Here is a 13810-nt window from a genome sequence, read left to right as displayed (position 1 = left end):
TAGTGGCAGCTGTCTTCGGTTCTGCTGAGTGTGTCGGCCAAGGTGTTGCTTACTCTGGACACATGCTCATCTTTCAGAGACATTTTGTGGTTTGTGAGCTAATTCTAAAGCTCCAGAGCCTCTTTGGAGAGCCTTAACGGCCACGTATAGTGCATGCTGGTCGTATTGTCTGTATGACCCAGCACCAAAGAACCTGCTATCCCTTGGAAGAAACGCTTGCAGGGTGAGAAAGATGGCTTTCAGCTCTAGTCTGTTGATATACCTGGTCTTTTGGAACGCAGACTACTTCCTGTGAATCTGCAGGTCCTGCAGGTGGCCACCCCAGCCTTGAATAAAGGCATTTGTCGTCATTATGAAGTCAGGTATCTGAGGCAAGAATGTGAGGCCCTTTGATAGATGAGAGGCCTGAGAACACCACACGCTAGTGTTTCCCTCATTCTTGGAGTGATGGTTATGATGTCCTTGGAAGATCCTTGTGCTTGGATCCCCTGTTTTTGTAACTCCTCTTGCAATGGTCTCATATGCAGGCGTACAAGAGGTACTAGATTAACTGCGGAGGACTATTATGCCCAGCAGTGACCTGTAGAGGTATACTGAAGCAGACTTTCTTTTGAGAGGTTGGGTTTATCTGTGGCTGTGGGTATATTGCCAGATTTATAAACAAATCAGTTTTTAGCTACAAAGAAATAAACAAAACTACTGCTCAACTGCAAAAACAGTGGTCGGCAAAGACTGTGCAAAGTGATTACTGTAAACAAAACAGATCAACACTGTACCTAGCAGCTACAGTGCATGGCCAAAGGCTATGTGCAGCTGAATCAGTGGTATACAGACACCAATGCGCACTCGGTTCAGTAGTACATAGAGTTGTGCAAAATTTGCCCACAGAACTCACTACAGATGGTTGAAGGCAGTGGGGTTGGGCTAAAGGCAACAGGGCCAGTGTCAGTGTGCTATGGAAGTTGGTTCCATGAAATGTGGATGCAGTATACCAGTGGTCCCAACCTGTTGTACTGGGGCCCCTGGGGGTCCGCAAAGCCTCCTCTGAGGGTCCATGACTGCTTAGAAAAGTAGCTAATATTAACAGATTAATAAAAATGTATATAAAGTCGCTAAAAGTACAAATGGAAATTTCTAAATGTATTGTAAATGTCACGGATTTTGAAATTGGAGGCTAAAAATTACATAAAAATCCTCATTTTGATTCGTGACAGCAGTGCAGGTGCATCAAATAGACTATAGTATTGATGATGCGTGGCTTTAACTGAATATAGAAAAGCGCCAACCTAATCTACTAAAATACATTTTTTTATTTGTTTGCAAATTAAATGGAATGCATTATCATGTGTGTATGTGTTTGATGGAATGCTTCTATCTGTATTTTTGTATGTATTTTTTTGTCGTTCAAATCATCGACAATGTGTAGGCCTGGGTCCCCATTTTCCAGTAATGACTCAGTGGAGGTCCCCAGATTCCAATAATGATTCGGCTGGGTCCCCGGTTCCAGTAATGATAAAGTGGGAGTCCACAGAAGTCAAACGGTAGGGAACCACTGCAGTATATCATAAAATATCACTGAAAACTTTTTAAGGGTAAGTTATTTCTCCTATTTACACATTTTCTGAGAAAACTCATACATTCTCTTAAAACAGAGTTAAAGTGAAATTACGGTTGGGAAATATGACCCCCCCGCATCCCTTCTGAAACTGCCCAGTTATGTTTAGATATAAAAAACATAACTCACCCCTAACCATAAAATCATAGCTCGCCTCACAAGGAGACTTCTCAGAACTTCTAATGGTGGAAGATGACACTGCACAGGACACTCATTGGTGACATTATTTATCACCTTACCATTGACAATGTTCACTACATCACTATTGATATTGTCTTATTTGTATTTAATACGTGACACTATTTAACCCCTACGGTGCCCTGGACGAGGTGATCAACCCCCACCCCCCACCCCCAAAGGCAGAGATGGAAGCCCTTCCCCTTCCACCCCTGACCCCCTCCACCCCGCCCCCAGTGACATCAGCGCGCTGATTTGTCACAGGGTCTCTTCCCATCGCGCTGGAAGCTCAACTTCCAGCGCGATCGGAAGAGAAATGCTTTGCATTTCTCTTCCGATCACGTGGGGGAGGCCGAGAGAGGCTTCAAAGGGAAGGAAAGTTACATTTATTTTAGGCCATTTCTGCCCCCACCCCCCCCCCCCCCCGGGGCAGATCGGCTTATTGTTATTAGGCCGATCTGCCTCCAGGGGTGGCAGAAACCTCTAACCGCCAGGGCAAATTTTTTTTGGGTGTTTTTTTTTTTTTTTGTGTTTTTTAGAGATGGGGAGGGACCCATTAGGCAAGGGTCGCTCTCCTGGGGGGCAAATTGTATTTGTATTTTTTTCCCCCCTTGGGAGCATATCGGCCGATTTTAGGTCAATCTGCCCCCAAGGGGGCAGAAACCACTAGGCACCGGGGATTTTTTTTTTGCGCCAATGTCAAGCAAGGGGAGCAAACTCGTAGGCAAGGGTCGCTACCGGCGAGGGGTTGGGGGGCAAATTTATTTTAGGCCATTTCTGCCCCCCTGGGGCCGGCTGAGCTAGAGGCCAAAATCCACAGGTAGGCACTTTGCAAAAAACACCTCTGTTTTCTGTAAAAAAATGTGATGTGTCCACGTTGTGTTTTGGGCCATTTCCTTTTGTGGGCGCTAGGCCTACCCACACAAGTGAGGTACCATTTTTATCGGGAGACTTGGGGGAACGCTGGGTGGAAGGAAATTTGTGGCTCCTCTCAGATTCCAGAACTTTCTGTCACCGAAATGAGTGGAAAACGTGTTTTTGTAGCCAAATTTTGAGGTTTGCAAAGGATTCTGGGTAACATAACCTGGTCAGAGCCCCACAAGTCACCCCATCTTGGATTCCCCTACGTCTCTAGTTTTAAAAAATGTACAGGTTTGGTAGGTTTCCCTAGGTGCCGGCTGAGCTAGAGGCCAAAATCTACAGGTAGGCACTTTGCAAAAAACACCTCTGTTTTCTGTCAAAAATTGTGACGTGTCCACGTTGTGTTTTGGGGCATTTCCTGTCAAAGGCGCTAGGCCTACCCACACAATTGAGGTATCATTTTTATCGGGAGGCTTGGGGGAACATAGAATAGCACAAGAAGTGTTATTGCCCCTTGTCTTTCTCTGCATTTTTTCCTTCCAAATATAAGAGAGTGTGTAAAAAGAAGTCTATTTGAGAAATGCCCTGTAATTCACATGCTAATATGGTCACCCCGGAATTCAGAGATGTGCAAATAACCCCTGCTCCTCAACACCTTATATTGTGCCCATTTTCTTGATAGCTATTTTTCACTCTTTATATTTCAGCAAATGAATTGCTGTATACCCGGTATAGAATGAAAACGCACTGTAGGGTGCAGCTCATTTATTGGCTCTGGGTACCTAGGGTTCTTGATGAACCTACAATGCCCTATTTATCCCCGCAACCAGAAGAGTCCAGCAGACGTAACGGTATATTGCTTTCAAAAATCTGACATTGCAGGAAAAAGTTACAGAGTAAAAAGTAGAGAAGAAGTGCAGTTTTCTTCACCTCAATTTCAATATATTTCTTTTTCAGTTGTTATTTTCTGTAGGAAACCCTTGTAGGATCTACACAAATTACCCCTTGCTGAATTCAGAATTGTGTCTACTTTTCAGAAATGTTTAGGTTTCTGGGATCCAGCATTGGTTTCACGCCCATTTCTGTCACTGACTGGAAGGAGGCTGAAAGCACAAAAAAATCGTAAAAATGGGGTATGTCCCAGTAAAATGCCAAATTTGTGTTGAAAAATTGGGTTTTTTGATTCAAGTCTGCCTGTTCCTGAAAGCTGGGAAGATGGTGATTTTAGCACCGCAAACCCTTTGTTGATGCCATTTTCAGGGGAAATACCACAAGCCTTCTTCTGCAGCCACTTTTTACCATTTATTTATTTTTAAAAACGAAATTTTCACTGTATTTTGGCTAATTTCTTGGCCTCCTTCAGGGGAACCCACAAAGTCTGGGTACCTCTAGAATCCCTAGGATGTTGGAAAAAAAGGACGCAAATTTGGATTGGCTAGCTTATGTGGACAAAAAGTTATGAGGGCCTAAGCGCGAACTGCCCCGAATAGCCAAAAAAAAAGGCCTGGCACGGGAGGGGGAAAAGGCCTGGCAGCGAAGGGGTTAATGATAGTATATGTTAAAACCTACTAGTTAAAAAAAGGTATTCATTTTGTGAGGTAATGATCAGTCAATTGTTTTTGAGCACTGGCAAAATGATCAGATGACTTTTAAAATAGCCAACTGCAACGAGCCATGGTGATTTGATTTTCTTCTTCTCCAAGACAACAAAGAACTGCAGAGGCAGAGAAACAATGACACATCAAAAACATCACCCCTATCACAAATGTGATAGATATCTAACATAATACATGTTCAATTTTAAACTCTGAAAGTGCAACATGGATCATTTATTATATATTCAAGTATCACAGATGGTAACTTTTTATGAGAAGACATATGCAAACCATTTTGATATTCTGTTTATTAGAATGTAAAACTTACGTTTCTGCTTCTTGTACAGATACATGCCTTTCCTTTTCCAAGTCTATTTTGTTTCCTATTTCAAACACAAACATATAAATTGTCACATTTTAAACAGCTCCGTGTGCCCTTGACTATTACTAAGCATTTGCACTATTTATAAAATGCAGATATCAAATTCACAAGCAGGTAAAATTATCTGTTGCAGAAAATGAGACGGTGTCAGGCATAACGATAAAGGAACCAATAACACTACTCATTATTTCATCATAAAGATTAACAAACAAGGACTATTGTTAAATGATATGACAAAATCCAAATACAATCTGAGGACTGGATATCAAAACAAAACCAATTTGTTTTACGTTAAGTCATGCAGTAGAAAGCTGATTTGAAGAAGCACTGAATGGAGTAAATACTTTGAAAAAAACATTGGCGAAGCAAATAGATTAGACTTTTTTTCCACAATGAAAAGCTTTGGAGTCTGTGCTTAGTTTTCAAAACTGTGTGTGAACAAAATACTAACAATAAATTGAGTTAACTTACATTTTTATTCATGTGAGGGGGAGCTGCCCTTAAGCTTTGTGCACTGTAGATTACGCTGTTTGACATTAGCCGATGCGTCATCTCAGTATATTTTCAAGGACGTTGTTGATGCTTACAAGATGAGGAGGGACAAAGAAGGGAAAGGGCTGTCTGACTGAAGGACACTAGGTGGGGGTCATAGGCAGATAAAGGGTTCTATGACATACTAATATTTGAGAAAGAAACCCCATTTGAAAAAGTTGTATCTGACAAACATGACTTAACGTAAAGTTTAACTAAAACTATTCTTTCAGATTTGTCCAATCCATCCTGACAAACGCAATTTATGCTGACAATGACTTGAACATTTTTTTTTACACTACTTCTGGTCATCCTTCCTTTCCTTGAAGGAAGTAAAGACTCTCCCACTAACTCTTCGGACCCAATTGTTTCTGGGAGGGAGATGCCCTTCATACAGGGAACTGACTTGTTAGTGAGGACATTATTTGCTCTGCCCCTTAGCCTCAGACGTAAACAGTCATAGATGTAAACAGAAGTAGGTCCTTCATTGGCATGGAATTACATTGGGAGTCACTACATGGGAGAACGAGGCGTGGTGCGACCGACGGAATACGTGAGAGCACTGTTGGCATTAGTAATGTGGATGCCTCTGCAGCAGAACAAGAAGAAACCCAATGATGAAGCATGCCACCAAGTGGTAACCCTGGTGGATGAGGTTTTTCTAACAAAAAAACTTTTTTCTGTGAAAGTTTTCCCCTTCGGGGTTGGGTCTCTAAATAAATTTACTGAAGCTTCAAGGAGGATAGACCCTCCCCCTTTAACCCTACTTCCCCCCCTTTGTTTAGCAAAATATATATTTGCACATAAACTCCGCATTACCTGTGTGTGTGTGTGTGTGTGTGTGTGTGTGTGTGTGTGTGTGTGTGTGTGTGTGTGTGTGTGTGTGTGTGTATATATATATATATATATACACACACACACACACACACACCACAGAGTAGGTTAGGTCAGCTGTTTAATAGGAAAAGCATTTTTGTGCTTTTTTTGGTGTGCTAATAAAATTGGCCCCGTTAGACAAATCTCCACGAAACCTTCCAAAAAAGGTGCTACTTTTTGAGTAGTTTGTGCATGGAAAGGTTTGGGGTAATCCGTCAAGCGGGGGCAAAGAAAAAAGGGCGGGGGAGGTCTCAAAACGCAAAATCTCCATGCATTTTCCATAGACATCCTTAAGCAGGGCTACAGCAAAAACTGCTCAACAGAATTCCACAAAAGTTGGCAGCAAGCTAGATCTTGGTAGACTGATTGTGCTTTTTGTGGGTGTGTATATATCCACTGAGTAGTCTTTAAGAAATTAAGGTTCAAATATAATTGTATATCTGGACGGTTGGGTTTATGAGAATCTCTCATGAGGGTATCAGTTAAAAAATTTAGCTTTCTGATTTGCCCAGGGAGCTTCATTTCCCTTGGGCCATCTCACTACACGGGAGTCAGACTCCCACTGGAGTAAAAGCTCTGATTGGCTGCTAGCAAAATTAGAAAAGGCTACAGGGCTCTGGGACTTAGGGCCTCATTAAAAGTACAGCGGTCCTTTGGCAAGAGTACAGCGGTCTTTTGGCAAGAGTCCTGCGGTGGCAGCCGCCAAAAGACCACCATGTTGGTGGTAATCCAACCGTTGTATTAAGAGTCAAACTGTGAAGTCTGAAAAAAAACAGCCAAATGTCTGAAACCGCCAGGACACTGGAGGATGGAAAAGAAGCAGTCCCGTCACCAGCCGGACAAAAATCCACCCATCAGATTACGATCCACAAATCATGATAGTGGTTCTTCCATGGCGGAAAACCATTGGCGGTACGAAACAAAGTTAGTCTCAACTCACATCACACAGAAAACAACATCACAATGATTAGTTTGAATACCCTACACCCAACACATCACATAGCCATACACCCGACATACCATACACTCCACTATAAAGCACACCCCTACAAAACTCTCAGTTCTTTGCAACCAAAATGCCACACACACCCACAGACAAACAGTTTAGAGAGAGAAACAAAAAGCAAGAATAGGCACCCATTTACATTTCACTGCGTACACATCACACACTTGCACAACATACACAACACACATTTTACTAGCACCTACACCTCACCATTTACCTTTTTCTGCAGCCTTTTTTCTTTGAATACTATCACACCATCTTCACCACCACTTCACCACCACTTCACAAAACACCTAAATTTCAAGGGTGAGGAGTTCAGGGTCATGGTGGACGAAATTGTCAAGGTACAGCGACACCTGTTCAGAGCACATGTCCAGCAGACATCAATTGCCAGGAAAATGGAGTTGTGAAAAAAGAATAGTCAAAGAGGGTTAATTCTATACGCAGCTAACCACAAACAAGGGAAGACATCAGGAAGAGGTGGATCGACCTCAGAGGGAAGGTACATTCCATGGCATTCAGGTACCAGCTAGCGGTAATGAAGACTGGCGGTGGGGTCCCACCTCCTTCCCCTACTTTCACATCTTGGGATCTTGGACATACTGTATCTTGAGGGCCTGACAGGAATACCTGGGGGAGTGGAGTCGGGCACGTTCCCACAAAATCCATGTCACCCAATTGTCATGTCCTGCATGCTACCTCACCACCTTAACCCACCCTAATTAAGATACCACCCACTAAACCTCTGTCCAAATGTTCCAATACCCCTCTCTGGCATACCACATGTACACTAAACTCACCTCGCTCCACAGGGAATGGCATGTGAAGTACAGGCCACTCGTAGCATTGCTACTCCCAGAATGCAATATCCCACTAATTTGAAAGCCTAAACAATGCACCAAGTGGGAGATGTCATGCATGTGAAACTAATAACCAATCTAACCCATCTTGTATGTGCAGGTTGTGAAATAGTAAATGCCAATGACAGCAATGCAATGGGCGACTCCCACTATCACAAGCAAAACACAGCTATAGCTAAGTGCCTAATCCTAGTGCCCTTATAATAAAGATTCCTAAGATTGTAAATGTAGATGCAAAGTGGATGCACAAGCAGTACATCCAGTTACAGACCAATGCATATTGCTTACTCCCATATTGTGTCCCTACTATGACAGTTTTGTGCATTGTACACCTCTTTTTTTGTACCATATATCATGTCAGACACTTCACTAGGCAACAAAGACGAACACCCATGTCAATAATCAGATACCATAAGACGGTATCATCAGCCCAATCACTACCAAAATTATTTAACAGCTTCAAGCATGGTATTGAAATTACAGAGTGACATGTTGTACTAAGTATGATTGTGCAGCAGCTGTCATTGTAACTTCTGGTGATCATGTTAAGGCACTGCCTGAATCTCACACAACATCAATAATACCCTAAATGTAGCAGCAACTCTGTGTTCCACTTCTCCCACAGGTAACCTTGCCAATGTCACCATGGACAGGATACCAGAGACTATCACTACCCCCTGAATGAAGGCCACAGTGAGGACAGCACCCCTGGATGTGTGGACACCGATGATGAATCTGCCCATCAGGGACACCTGGTCAGTCAACAACTGTCAGCCTCACCCTGCCCACACCAACTCCTCCCAGCCCTGTTACATCTACATCACAGGCGCAATCATTCACCCCACCCCCCCCCAAAACCTGTGTCCCAAAGACTGTATCATCCATTGTGAACCCCACATTAAAAGGTAACCCCGTCTCCTCTTGTCACCATGGACGATGATGGTCCTACCACCACTGGGAGTGGACAAACTGTGCCAGGGGCACAGGCACGTGGGGCAAGGGGTGCGTGGGAGAGATGGTGTGGACCAGAGGATGGGGGCTCGAACGGACAGTACTGACCGGAAAACCATTTCCGAAGTCTTAGGAGCATAACAAAGAGACCACTACCAGGAAGTCATGCAGCAGTGGCAGGCACATAAAACCTACTTGGCTTCCACTGTTGGGGTGCTGAGGCACATCAACACTACCCTGAGTAAGTCTGCAGCACATCATCAGGCCTCTTCTGAAAGTAGTGATTCTTCATGCCTCAGACACCCCACCTTCTGAGGCAGAGTACCCCCCCCGGCAAATGGTGCATTGATTGCTTTCTTTAGTACTTTGGCGGGGTAGGGTAACAGCGAGATGGGCCACAAATTCTTTAGTTCTGATGGGTCGGCCGAATGTCTCTTCAAGAGAGGGCATATTTCGGCATGTTTCCAGTCCTCAGGGAAGGTGCCTGTGCTGATGAAGCAACTGATAGTGTTACAAAGCTCGGGGGCGATGGATGTGCTGGCTCTGATGTATATGTGGTGGGGCCAAGGGTACGAGGTAGCTTTGGAGTGGGTGCTGTTAATGATGTTGACTGTTTCCTCTGTGGCGAGCGTGGAACAGTAAAGGATGGTCTGGGTGGGAAGGGAGGTCGGCTGCAGGTGACTGAAAGCTGTCGTAGATGTCCTGGATCTAGTGGTGGAAAAAGGAGGCAAGTTAGTCGCAGAGGTCCTGTGACAGGGGATGCAGGTGGGGGGGGGGAACAGGGGGGGATCTGTGAACGCGTTGATGACTGAGAAGAGTTCCTTTGAGTTGTGTGTGGAGGAGATGAGGCGCTCCCGGAGAGCGTTCTTCCTTGCGTTGGCGGTGGTTGCGGCTCTGAAGGAGGCAAGGTCTTCACTGGATTGGCTGTTCCTCCATACTCACTGCAATTATTACCTGGTTTCAGCTCATGTCTGCCTGCAATTCCAATCTGCTTTTGACACTGTCTGTGACTTACCAAGGATAAGGACCCAAACTGGAACTTGGCAAATCTGTGATTGACATAGATAAGAGATAGGGCATAGCGGAAAACATTCCCCAATTCAGACAAGTCATATTCACAAGAGTGACTTTGCATGTGCATTAGCAAAACATAACACTGTAGACCACTGTGTTCTGTCCACAATACAAAATTACAGTCTGCATGCACAACTCATTCATAGGCATTGGAGCTACCGGAAATCTCATCGCTGATGGTAAAAAGGCATTGACATGCTATCCATCAACTCTAGATTACAAATTAAAATCACTTCATCAAGAATACATTGTATACCTTACATCAGTTGAAGTACTGATTGATGAGATATGCTCTGAAGTCTCCTGCTTCAACCTGATCTGGCTCATCATCACTTGGCAAATCTGCATTTCCACCCACAGGTAATGCTGGCTCACCTTCATCTGGTAGGAATGGTATCCGACGTCTCAGGGCAAGATTGTGGAGAATGCAGCAGGCAACAATTATTTGACATACATTGTTCATTGAGAAGAGGAGGGCTCCTCCTTATCTGTCCAGGCAGCGAAACCTTGCCTTCATGAGCTCAAAAGTACACTCCATGACACGCCCTGTCCTTCTGTGGGCCTCATTGTAGCGGATTCCCCTGGCATGGTTGAGTAACTCACTGGTGTCAACAACCAAGGACCGTTTGGATAGCCAGAGTCACCTGTAAGCAAACAGGTAGCAATACACAAACATATTGAGGGCACGCACAATTGGGATAGCAGGAGATAAACTTGGCAAACACACATGTTGAATCTGACTTACCAACCAGCCAGGCCCTCTCTGTGTTAAGTCGTGTCATCATCAGTGGGATACTGCTGTTCCGCATGATGAAGGAATCATGGACTGATCCTGGATACTTTGCATTGACTTGCGAAATGTACAGGTCTGCCAAATACACAACTTGAACATTGATGGAGTGGTAGTTTTTCCTGTTCCTATATACCTGTTCATTGGAAGTGGGCACCCTCTATGGTTCCAACCACATGTGGATTGTGCCCCATTGTATAAAACTCTGCCTTCACAGAGGCCAAATCTGCACATTAGTGTAACATGATGTAGCTGTCCAGGTGTTCCAACAATCAAAACCAGATTGAACATGGGCTTAGATATCCGTGCAGTTAGGAACACTGTATTCTAAAAGGACCCATTACTTGAATAATGGGAGGTATGCTTTAGGGATTGCAAATGGCAGGTATCAGATCTGGCTTCAACTCATTGCAAAGATACAGGATTGTATGCCCATTCAGACAATATGTCTTTATAGTATGTCTCTCCTCCATGGTGTGCAGGTCTACTAGTGGATGGTACACTGGAGGTTGTCTTCCTCTCCTCATGCCAGGGTAACTATGTGAAAAAATATACCTTTTGTATGTGACAAGACAAATGCACACATAATGAACATGTACAACTCACACATATCTGCAGTCGAGGTTGGTTACAACATTTGACATCTACAATACAGCATACTGATATGAATCCTATGACACTCCTCTTGGTGCACATTTCCTTAATACTTTTTTTAACGGTGACTGTCATCTTTTGTTAGTCCCATCCACTTTACTTGTGCAACACATTTTGTAGCACCTATTCTACATTACCGACACACATAGGATGTTGGCAATAGGTGTGCATTTCTATCAACACAAATCCCTCTATTACACAGCTTTAACTACTCAAATTGACTACTAAACCTGAAGGCAGTACTTACTGATATTTAACACATTATTATAGTTATTTGTTAATGACACAGATTTCAATACTTTTCCAAACATGATATGTGCTCAAAATGGCAGCCGTCTGACCTACTGTACTGGACTTGTGGAAACGACCTAACTCTGCCGGCGTGACCACCATCTTCTGCAGTATTGCCCACATTACTCCTGACACTGCTGCCAACAAGACAACCACTATGTTACCTGCTGTGTACTGCCTCTGGGAGCTATCATGTCACGTCCTACAGGTGATTGGGCCCCAGCCATCACCCCAGAAGAGCTGGACAAGCTTGTTGAGGAGGTCCTACCCCTGTATGCACAGCTATATGGTACACCAGAGGAGCAGGTGAGTCAAATGGTATACCTATGTGTGAAAGGTGGGGTGTATGATGGTGTACCTGAAATTTACAGTTCTAAATGTGTTGATGCATGCAGATACTAAATTGTGCATGAGTGTGACTGAAAGGATGGAAATGTTCGCCTTCTTGTTGTCACTGAAGTGTTCTGCCCACCTGTGTTGGCATTGTGCTTGTTGACATGACTTTTTGCTTTTGTCTGTGTCAGCCATGCAGGTCAATGCCCATCAAAAAAAGGGAATCTGGTGAGCCATCGTCACTTAAGTGCTGACCCTGGTCGTCCTCAGCCGACAGTGCATCCACTGTAGGAAGCGGTGGGAGGACCTGAGACACTGGGCCTGGAAGACCGCAAAAGCCCAGCTGGGGATGTCCTCCCAACAAGGGAGGGGTGCTCGTCAGACCCTGACCCCCTCCCTAATGGCCCGCATCTTGGCAGTGGCCTACCCTGAGGTGGATGGGCATTTGAGGGCAGTACAGCAGCCACAAGGGGGTAAGTACAGATTATACACATGTACATGCCTCTGCCAGTTAAGTGTACGATGTCTAAGTATCTCAGCTGTGACAATATGGTAAGTGCTACAGGTAAGGGGTCTCTTAGGAAGACATAGTACTACCACTGATACACAGGTGTGGACATTGTAAAGTGTATAAGGACGTTACTCACCTATGTTAACCAAATAGTATGACAGCATGTGGCAGTGCACGTGACAGTGTCATATGTGCACCTCTACACTGCTATACATATGTGTAACATGCTGTGAAATCTTTCCCACCTACTGTTCCACAGTCCACAAACCCATTTTGTAAGTTGCCCATCGTTCTGGTGTCTGACCAGTCCTATTCCACTGGATCTAGCTCTATGTGCTACATTGGGTCTGCCAATGAATAACAGGGCCAATTAATCCTGTGTTCTACAATAGATGGAAATGTAATGTAAGGCTGTCATCCCAAACAGGATATTAGACATGGCATACTTACTACATTCCCTCTGAGGTGAGAGGAGGTGTCCCCATTGAAATGTTTGATGTATACATTGGCAAATGTGATGTTTGAGCATGGTTGACGCACTACATAGTGAAAAGAATGATGGTAATAATAGATTAACAGTACTAGACATTTCATTACATGTGTTTGAAATCATTTTGTACCATGTGTATGGTATTGAGAAGTTAAGTGGCTAGCCTGCTGATCCCTTAGACCATGTATTTTGTCCATGCTACATAGGGCTGTGTCATACCTATAAGGGTGAAAGATACAATGTGTTGTGCCTACATCATTTGTCAATTGGTACTTTGTGCCTTTTGTTATGTTGAGGCCTCTACTTTGCCATACTTAACTTTGCTAATCTGAGGCTGTTAATACAGATTTTGTAAAGGATCAGCTCATTTCAGCCAGACTTAATAGTGTAGAGGTGTTCAATTTGACATGGACATGTTGGTGGAATGGGATTATGTTGTCAGTCAATTTGCTTGACTCTAGGTGTACGTGTCCATCATGGTTACATTAGAAGTTGGTTATGTCAGTGTTACTTCAGTCCTAAAATGTTAGGTTGCACATGTCCGGACAGATGTTAGTGATGTAGATATTTTGATGTAGTCATTTAGAGGTTTCTACTCAGCATGAATAGTGGAATAGTATGTGGCCTTAATCCACATGATTCGTGTCCTTTGTATTGGAGCAGTTGGTGTGCTCCCTGTGGTTGTCTGTAGCTTTATCCTGTGTGCTAAGTAGGCCCCTATTGCTGGACATGACTTTTTTGTCTATGTGTCAATGTATAATATAAGTGGGTCCCAAAATTCTATCTAAACATTTTTAAAGGACTTGTGATAGG

At 43.8% G+C, this 13810-nt stretch overlaps 1 protein-coding gene across 1 annotated transcript in view; it reads right to left on the bottom strand.

Moving 5' to 3' along the window:
- The window catches only part of RAB21 (RAB21, member RAS oncogene family), a 242597-nt gene that overhangs the window by 78859 nt on the left and 149928 nt on the right, over positions 1–13810 (bottom strand). Inside the window, exon 5 of the mRNA XM_069229564.1 lies at positions 4577–4631. Coding sequence (XP_069085665.1) covers positions 4577–4631 — 55 coding nt within the window. The remainder of the gene's footprint in view (positions 1–4576; positions 4632–13810) is intronic.

This window comes from Pleurodeles waltl, chromosome 4_1, assembly GCF_031143425.1.
Source record: "Pleurodeles waltl isolate 20211129_DDA chromosome 4_1, aPleWal1.hap1.20221129, whole genome shotgun sequence".
In the NCBI taxonomy this organism is placed as follows: Eukaryota; Metazoa; Chordata; class Amphibia; order Caudata; family Salamandridae; genus Pleurodeles; species Pleurodeles waltl.
The sequence above is the reverse complement of the archived record's forward strand: the minus strand, read 5'-3'. Positions and strand labels throughout refer to the sequence as shown.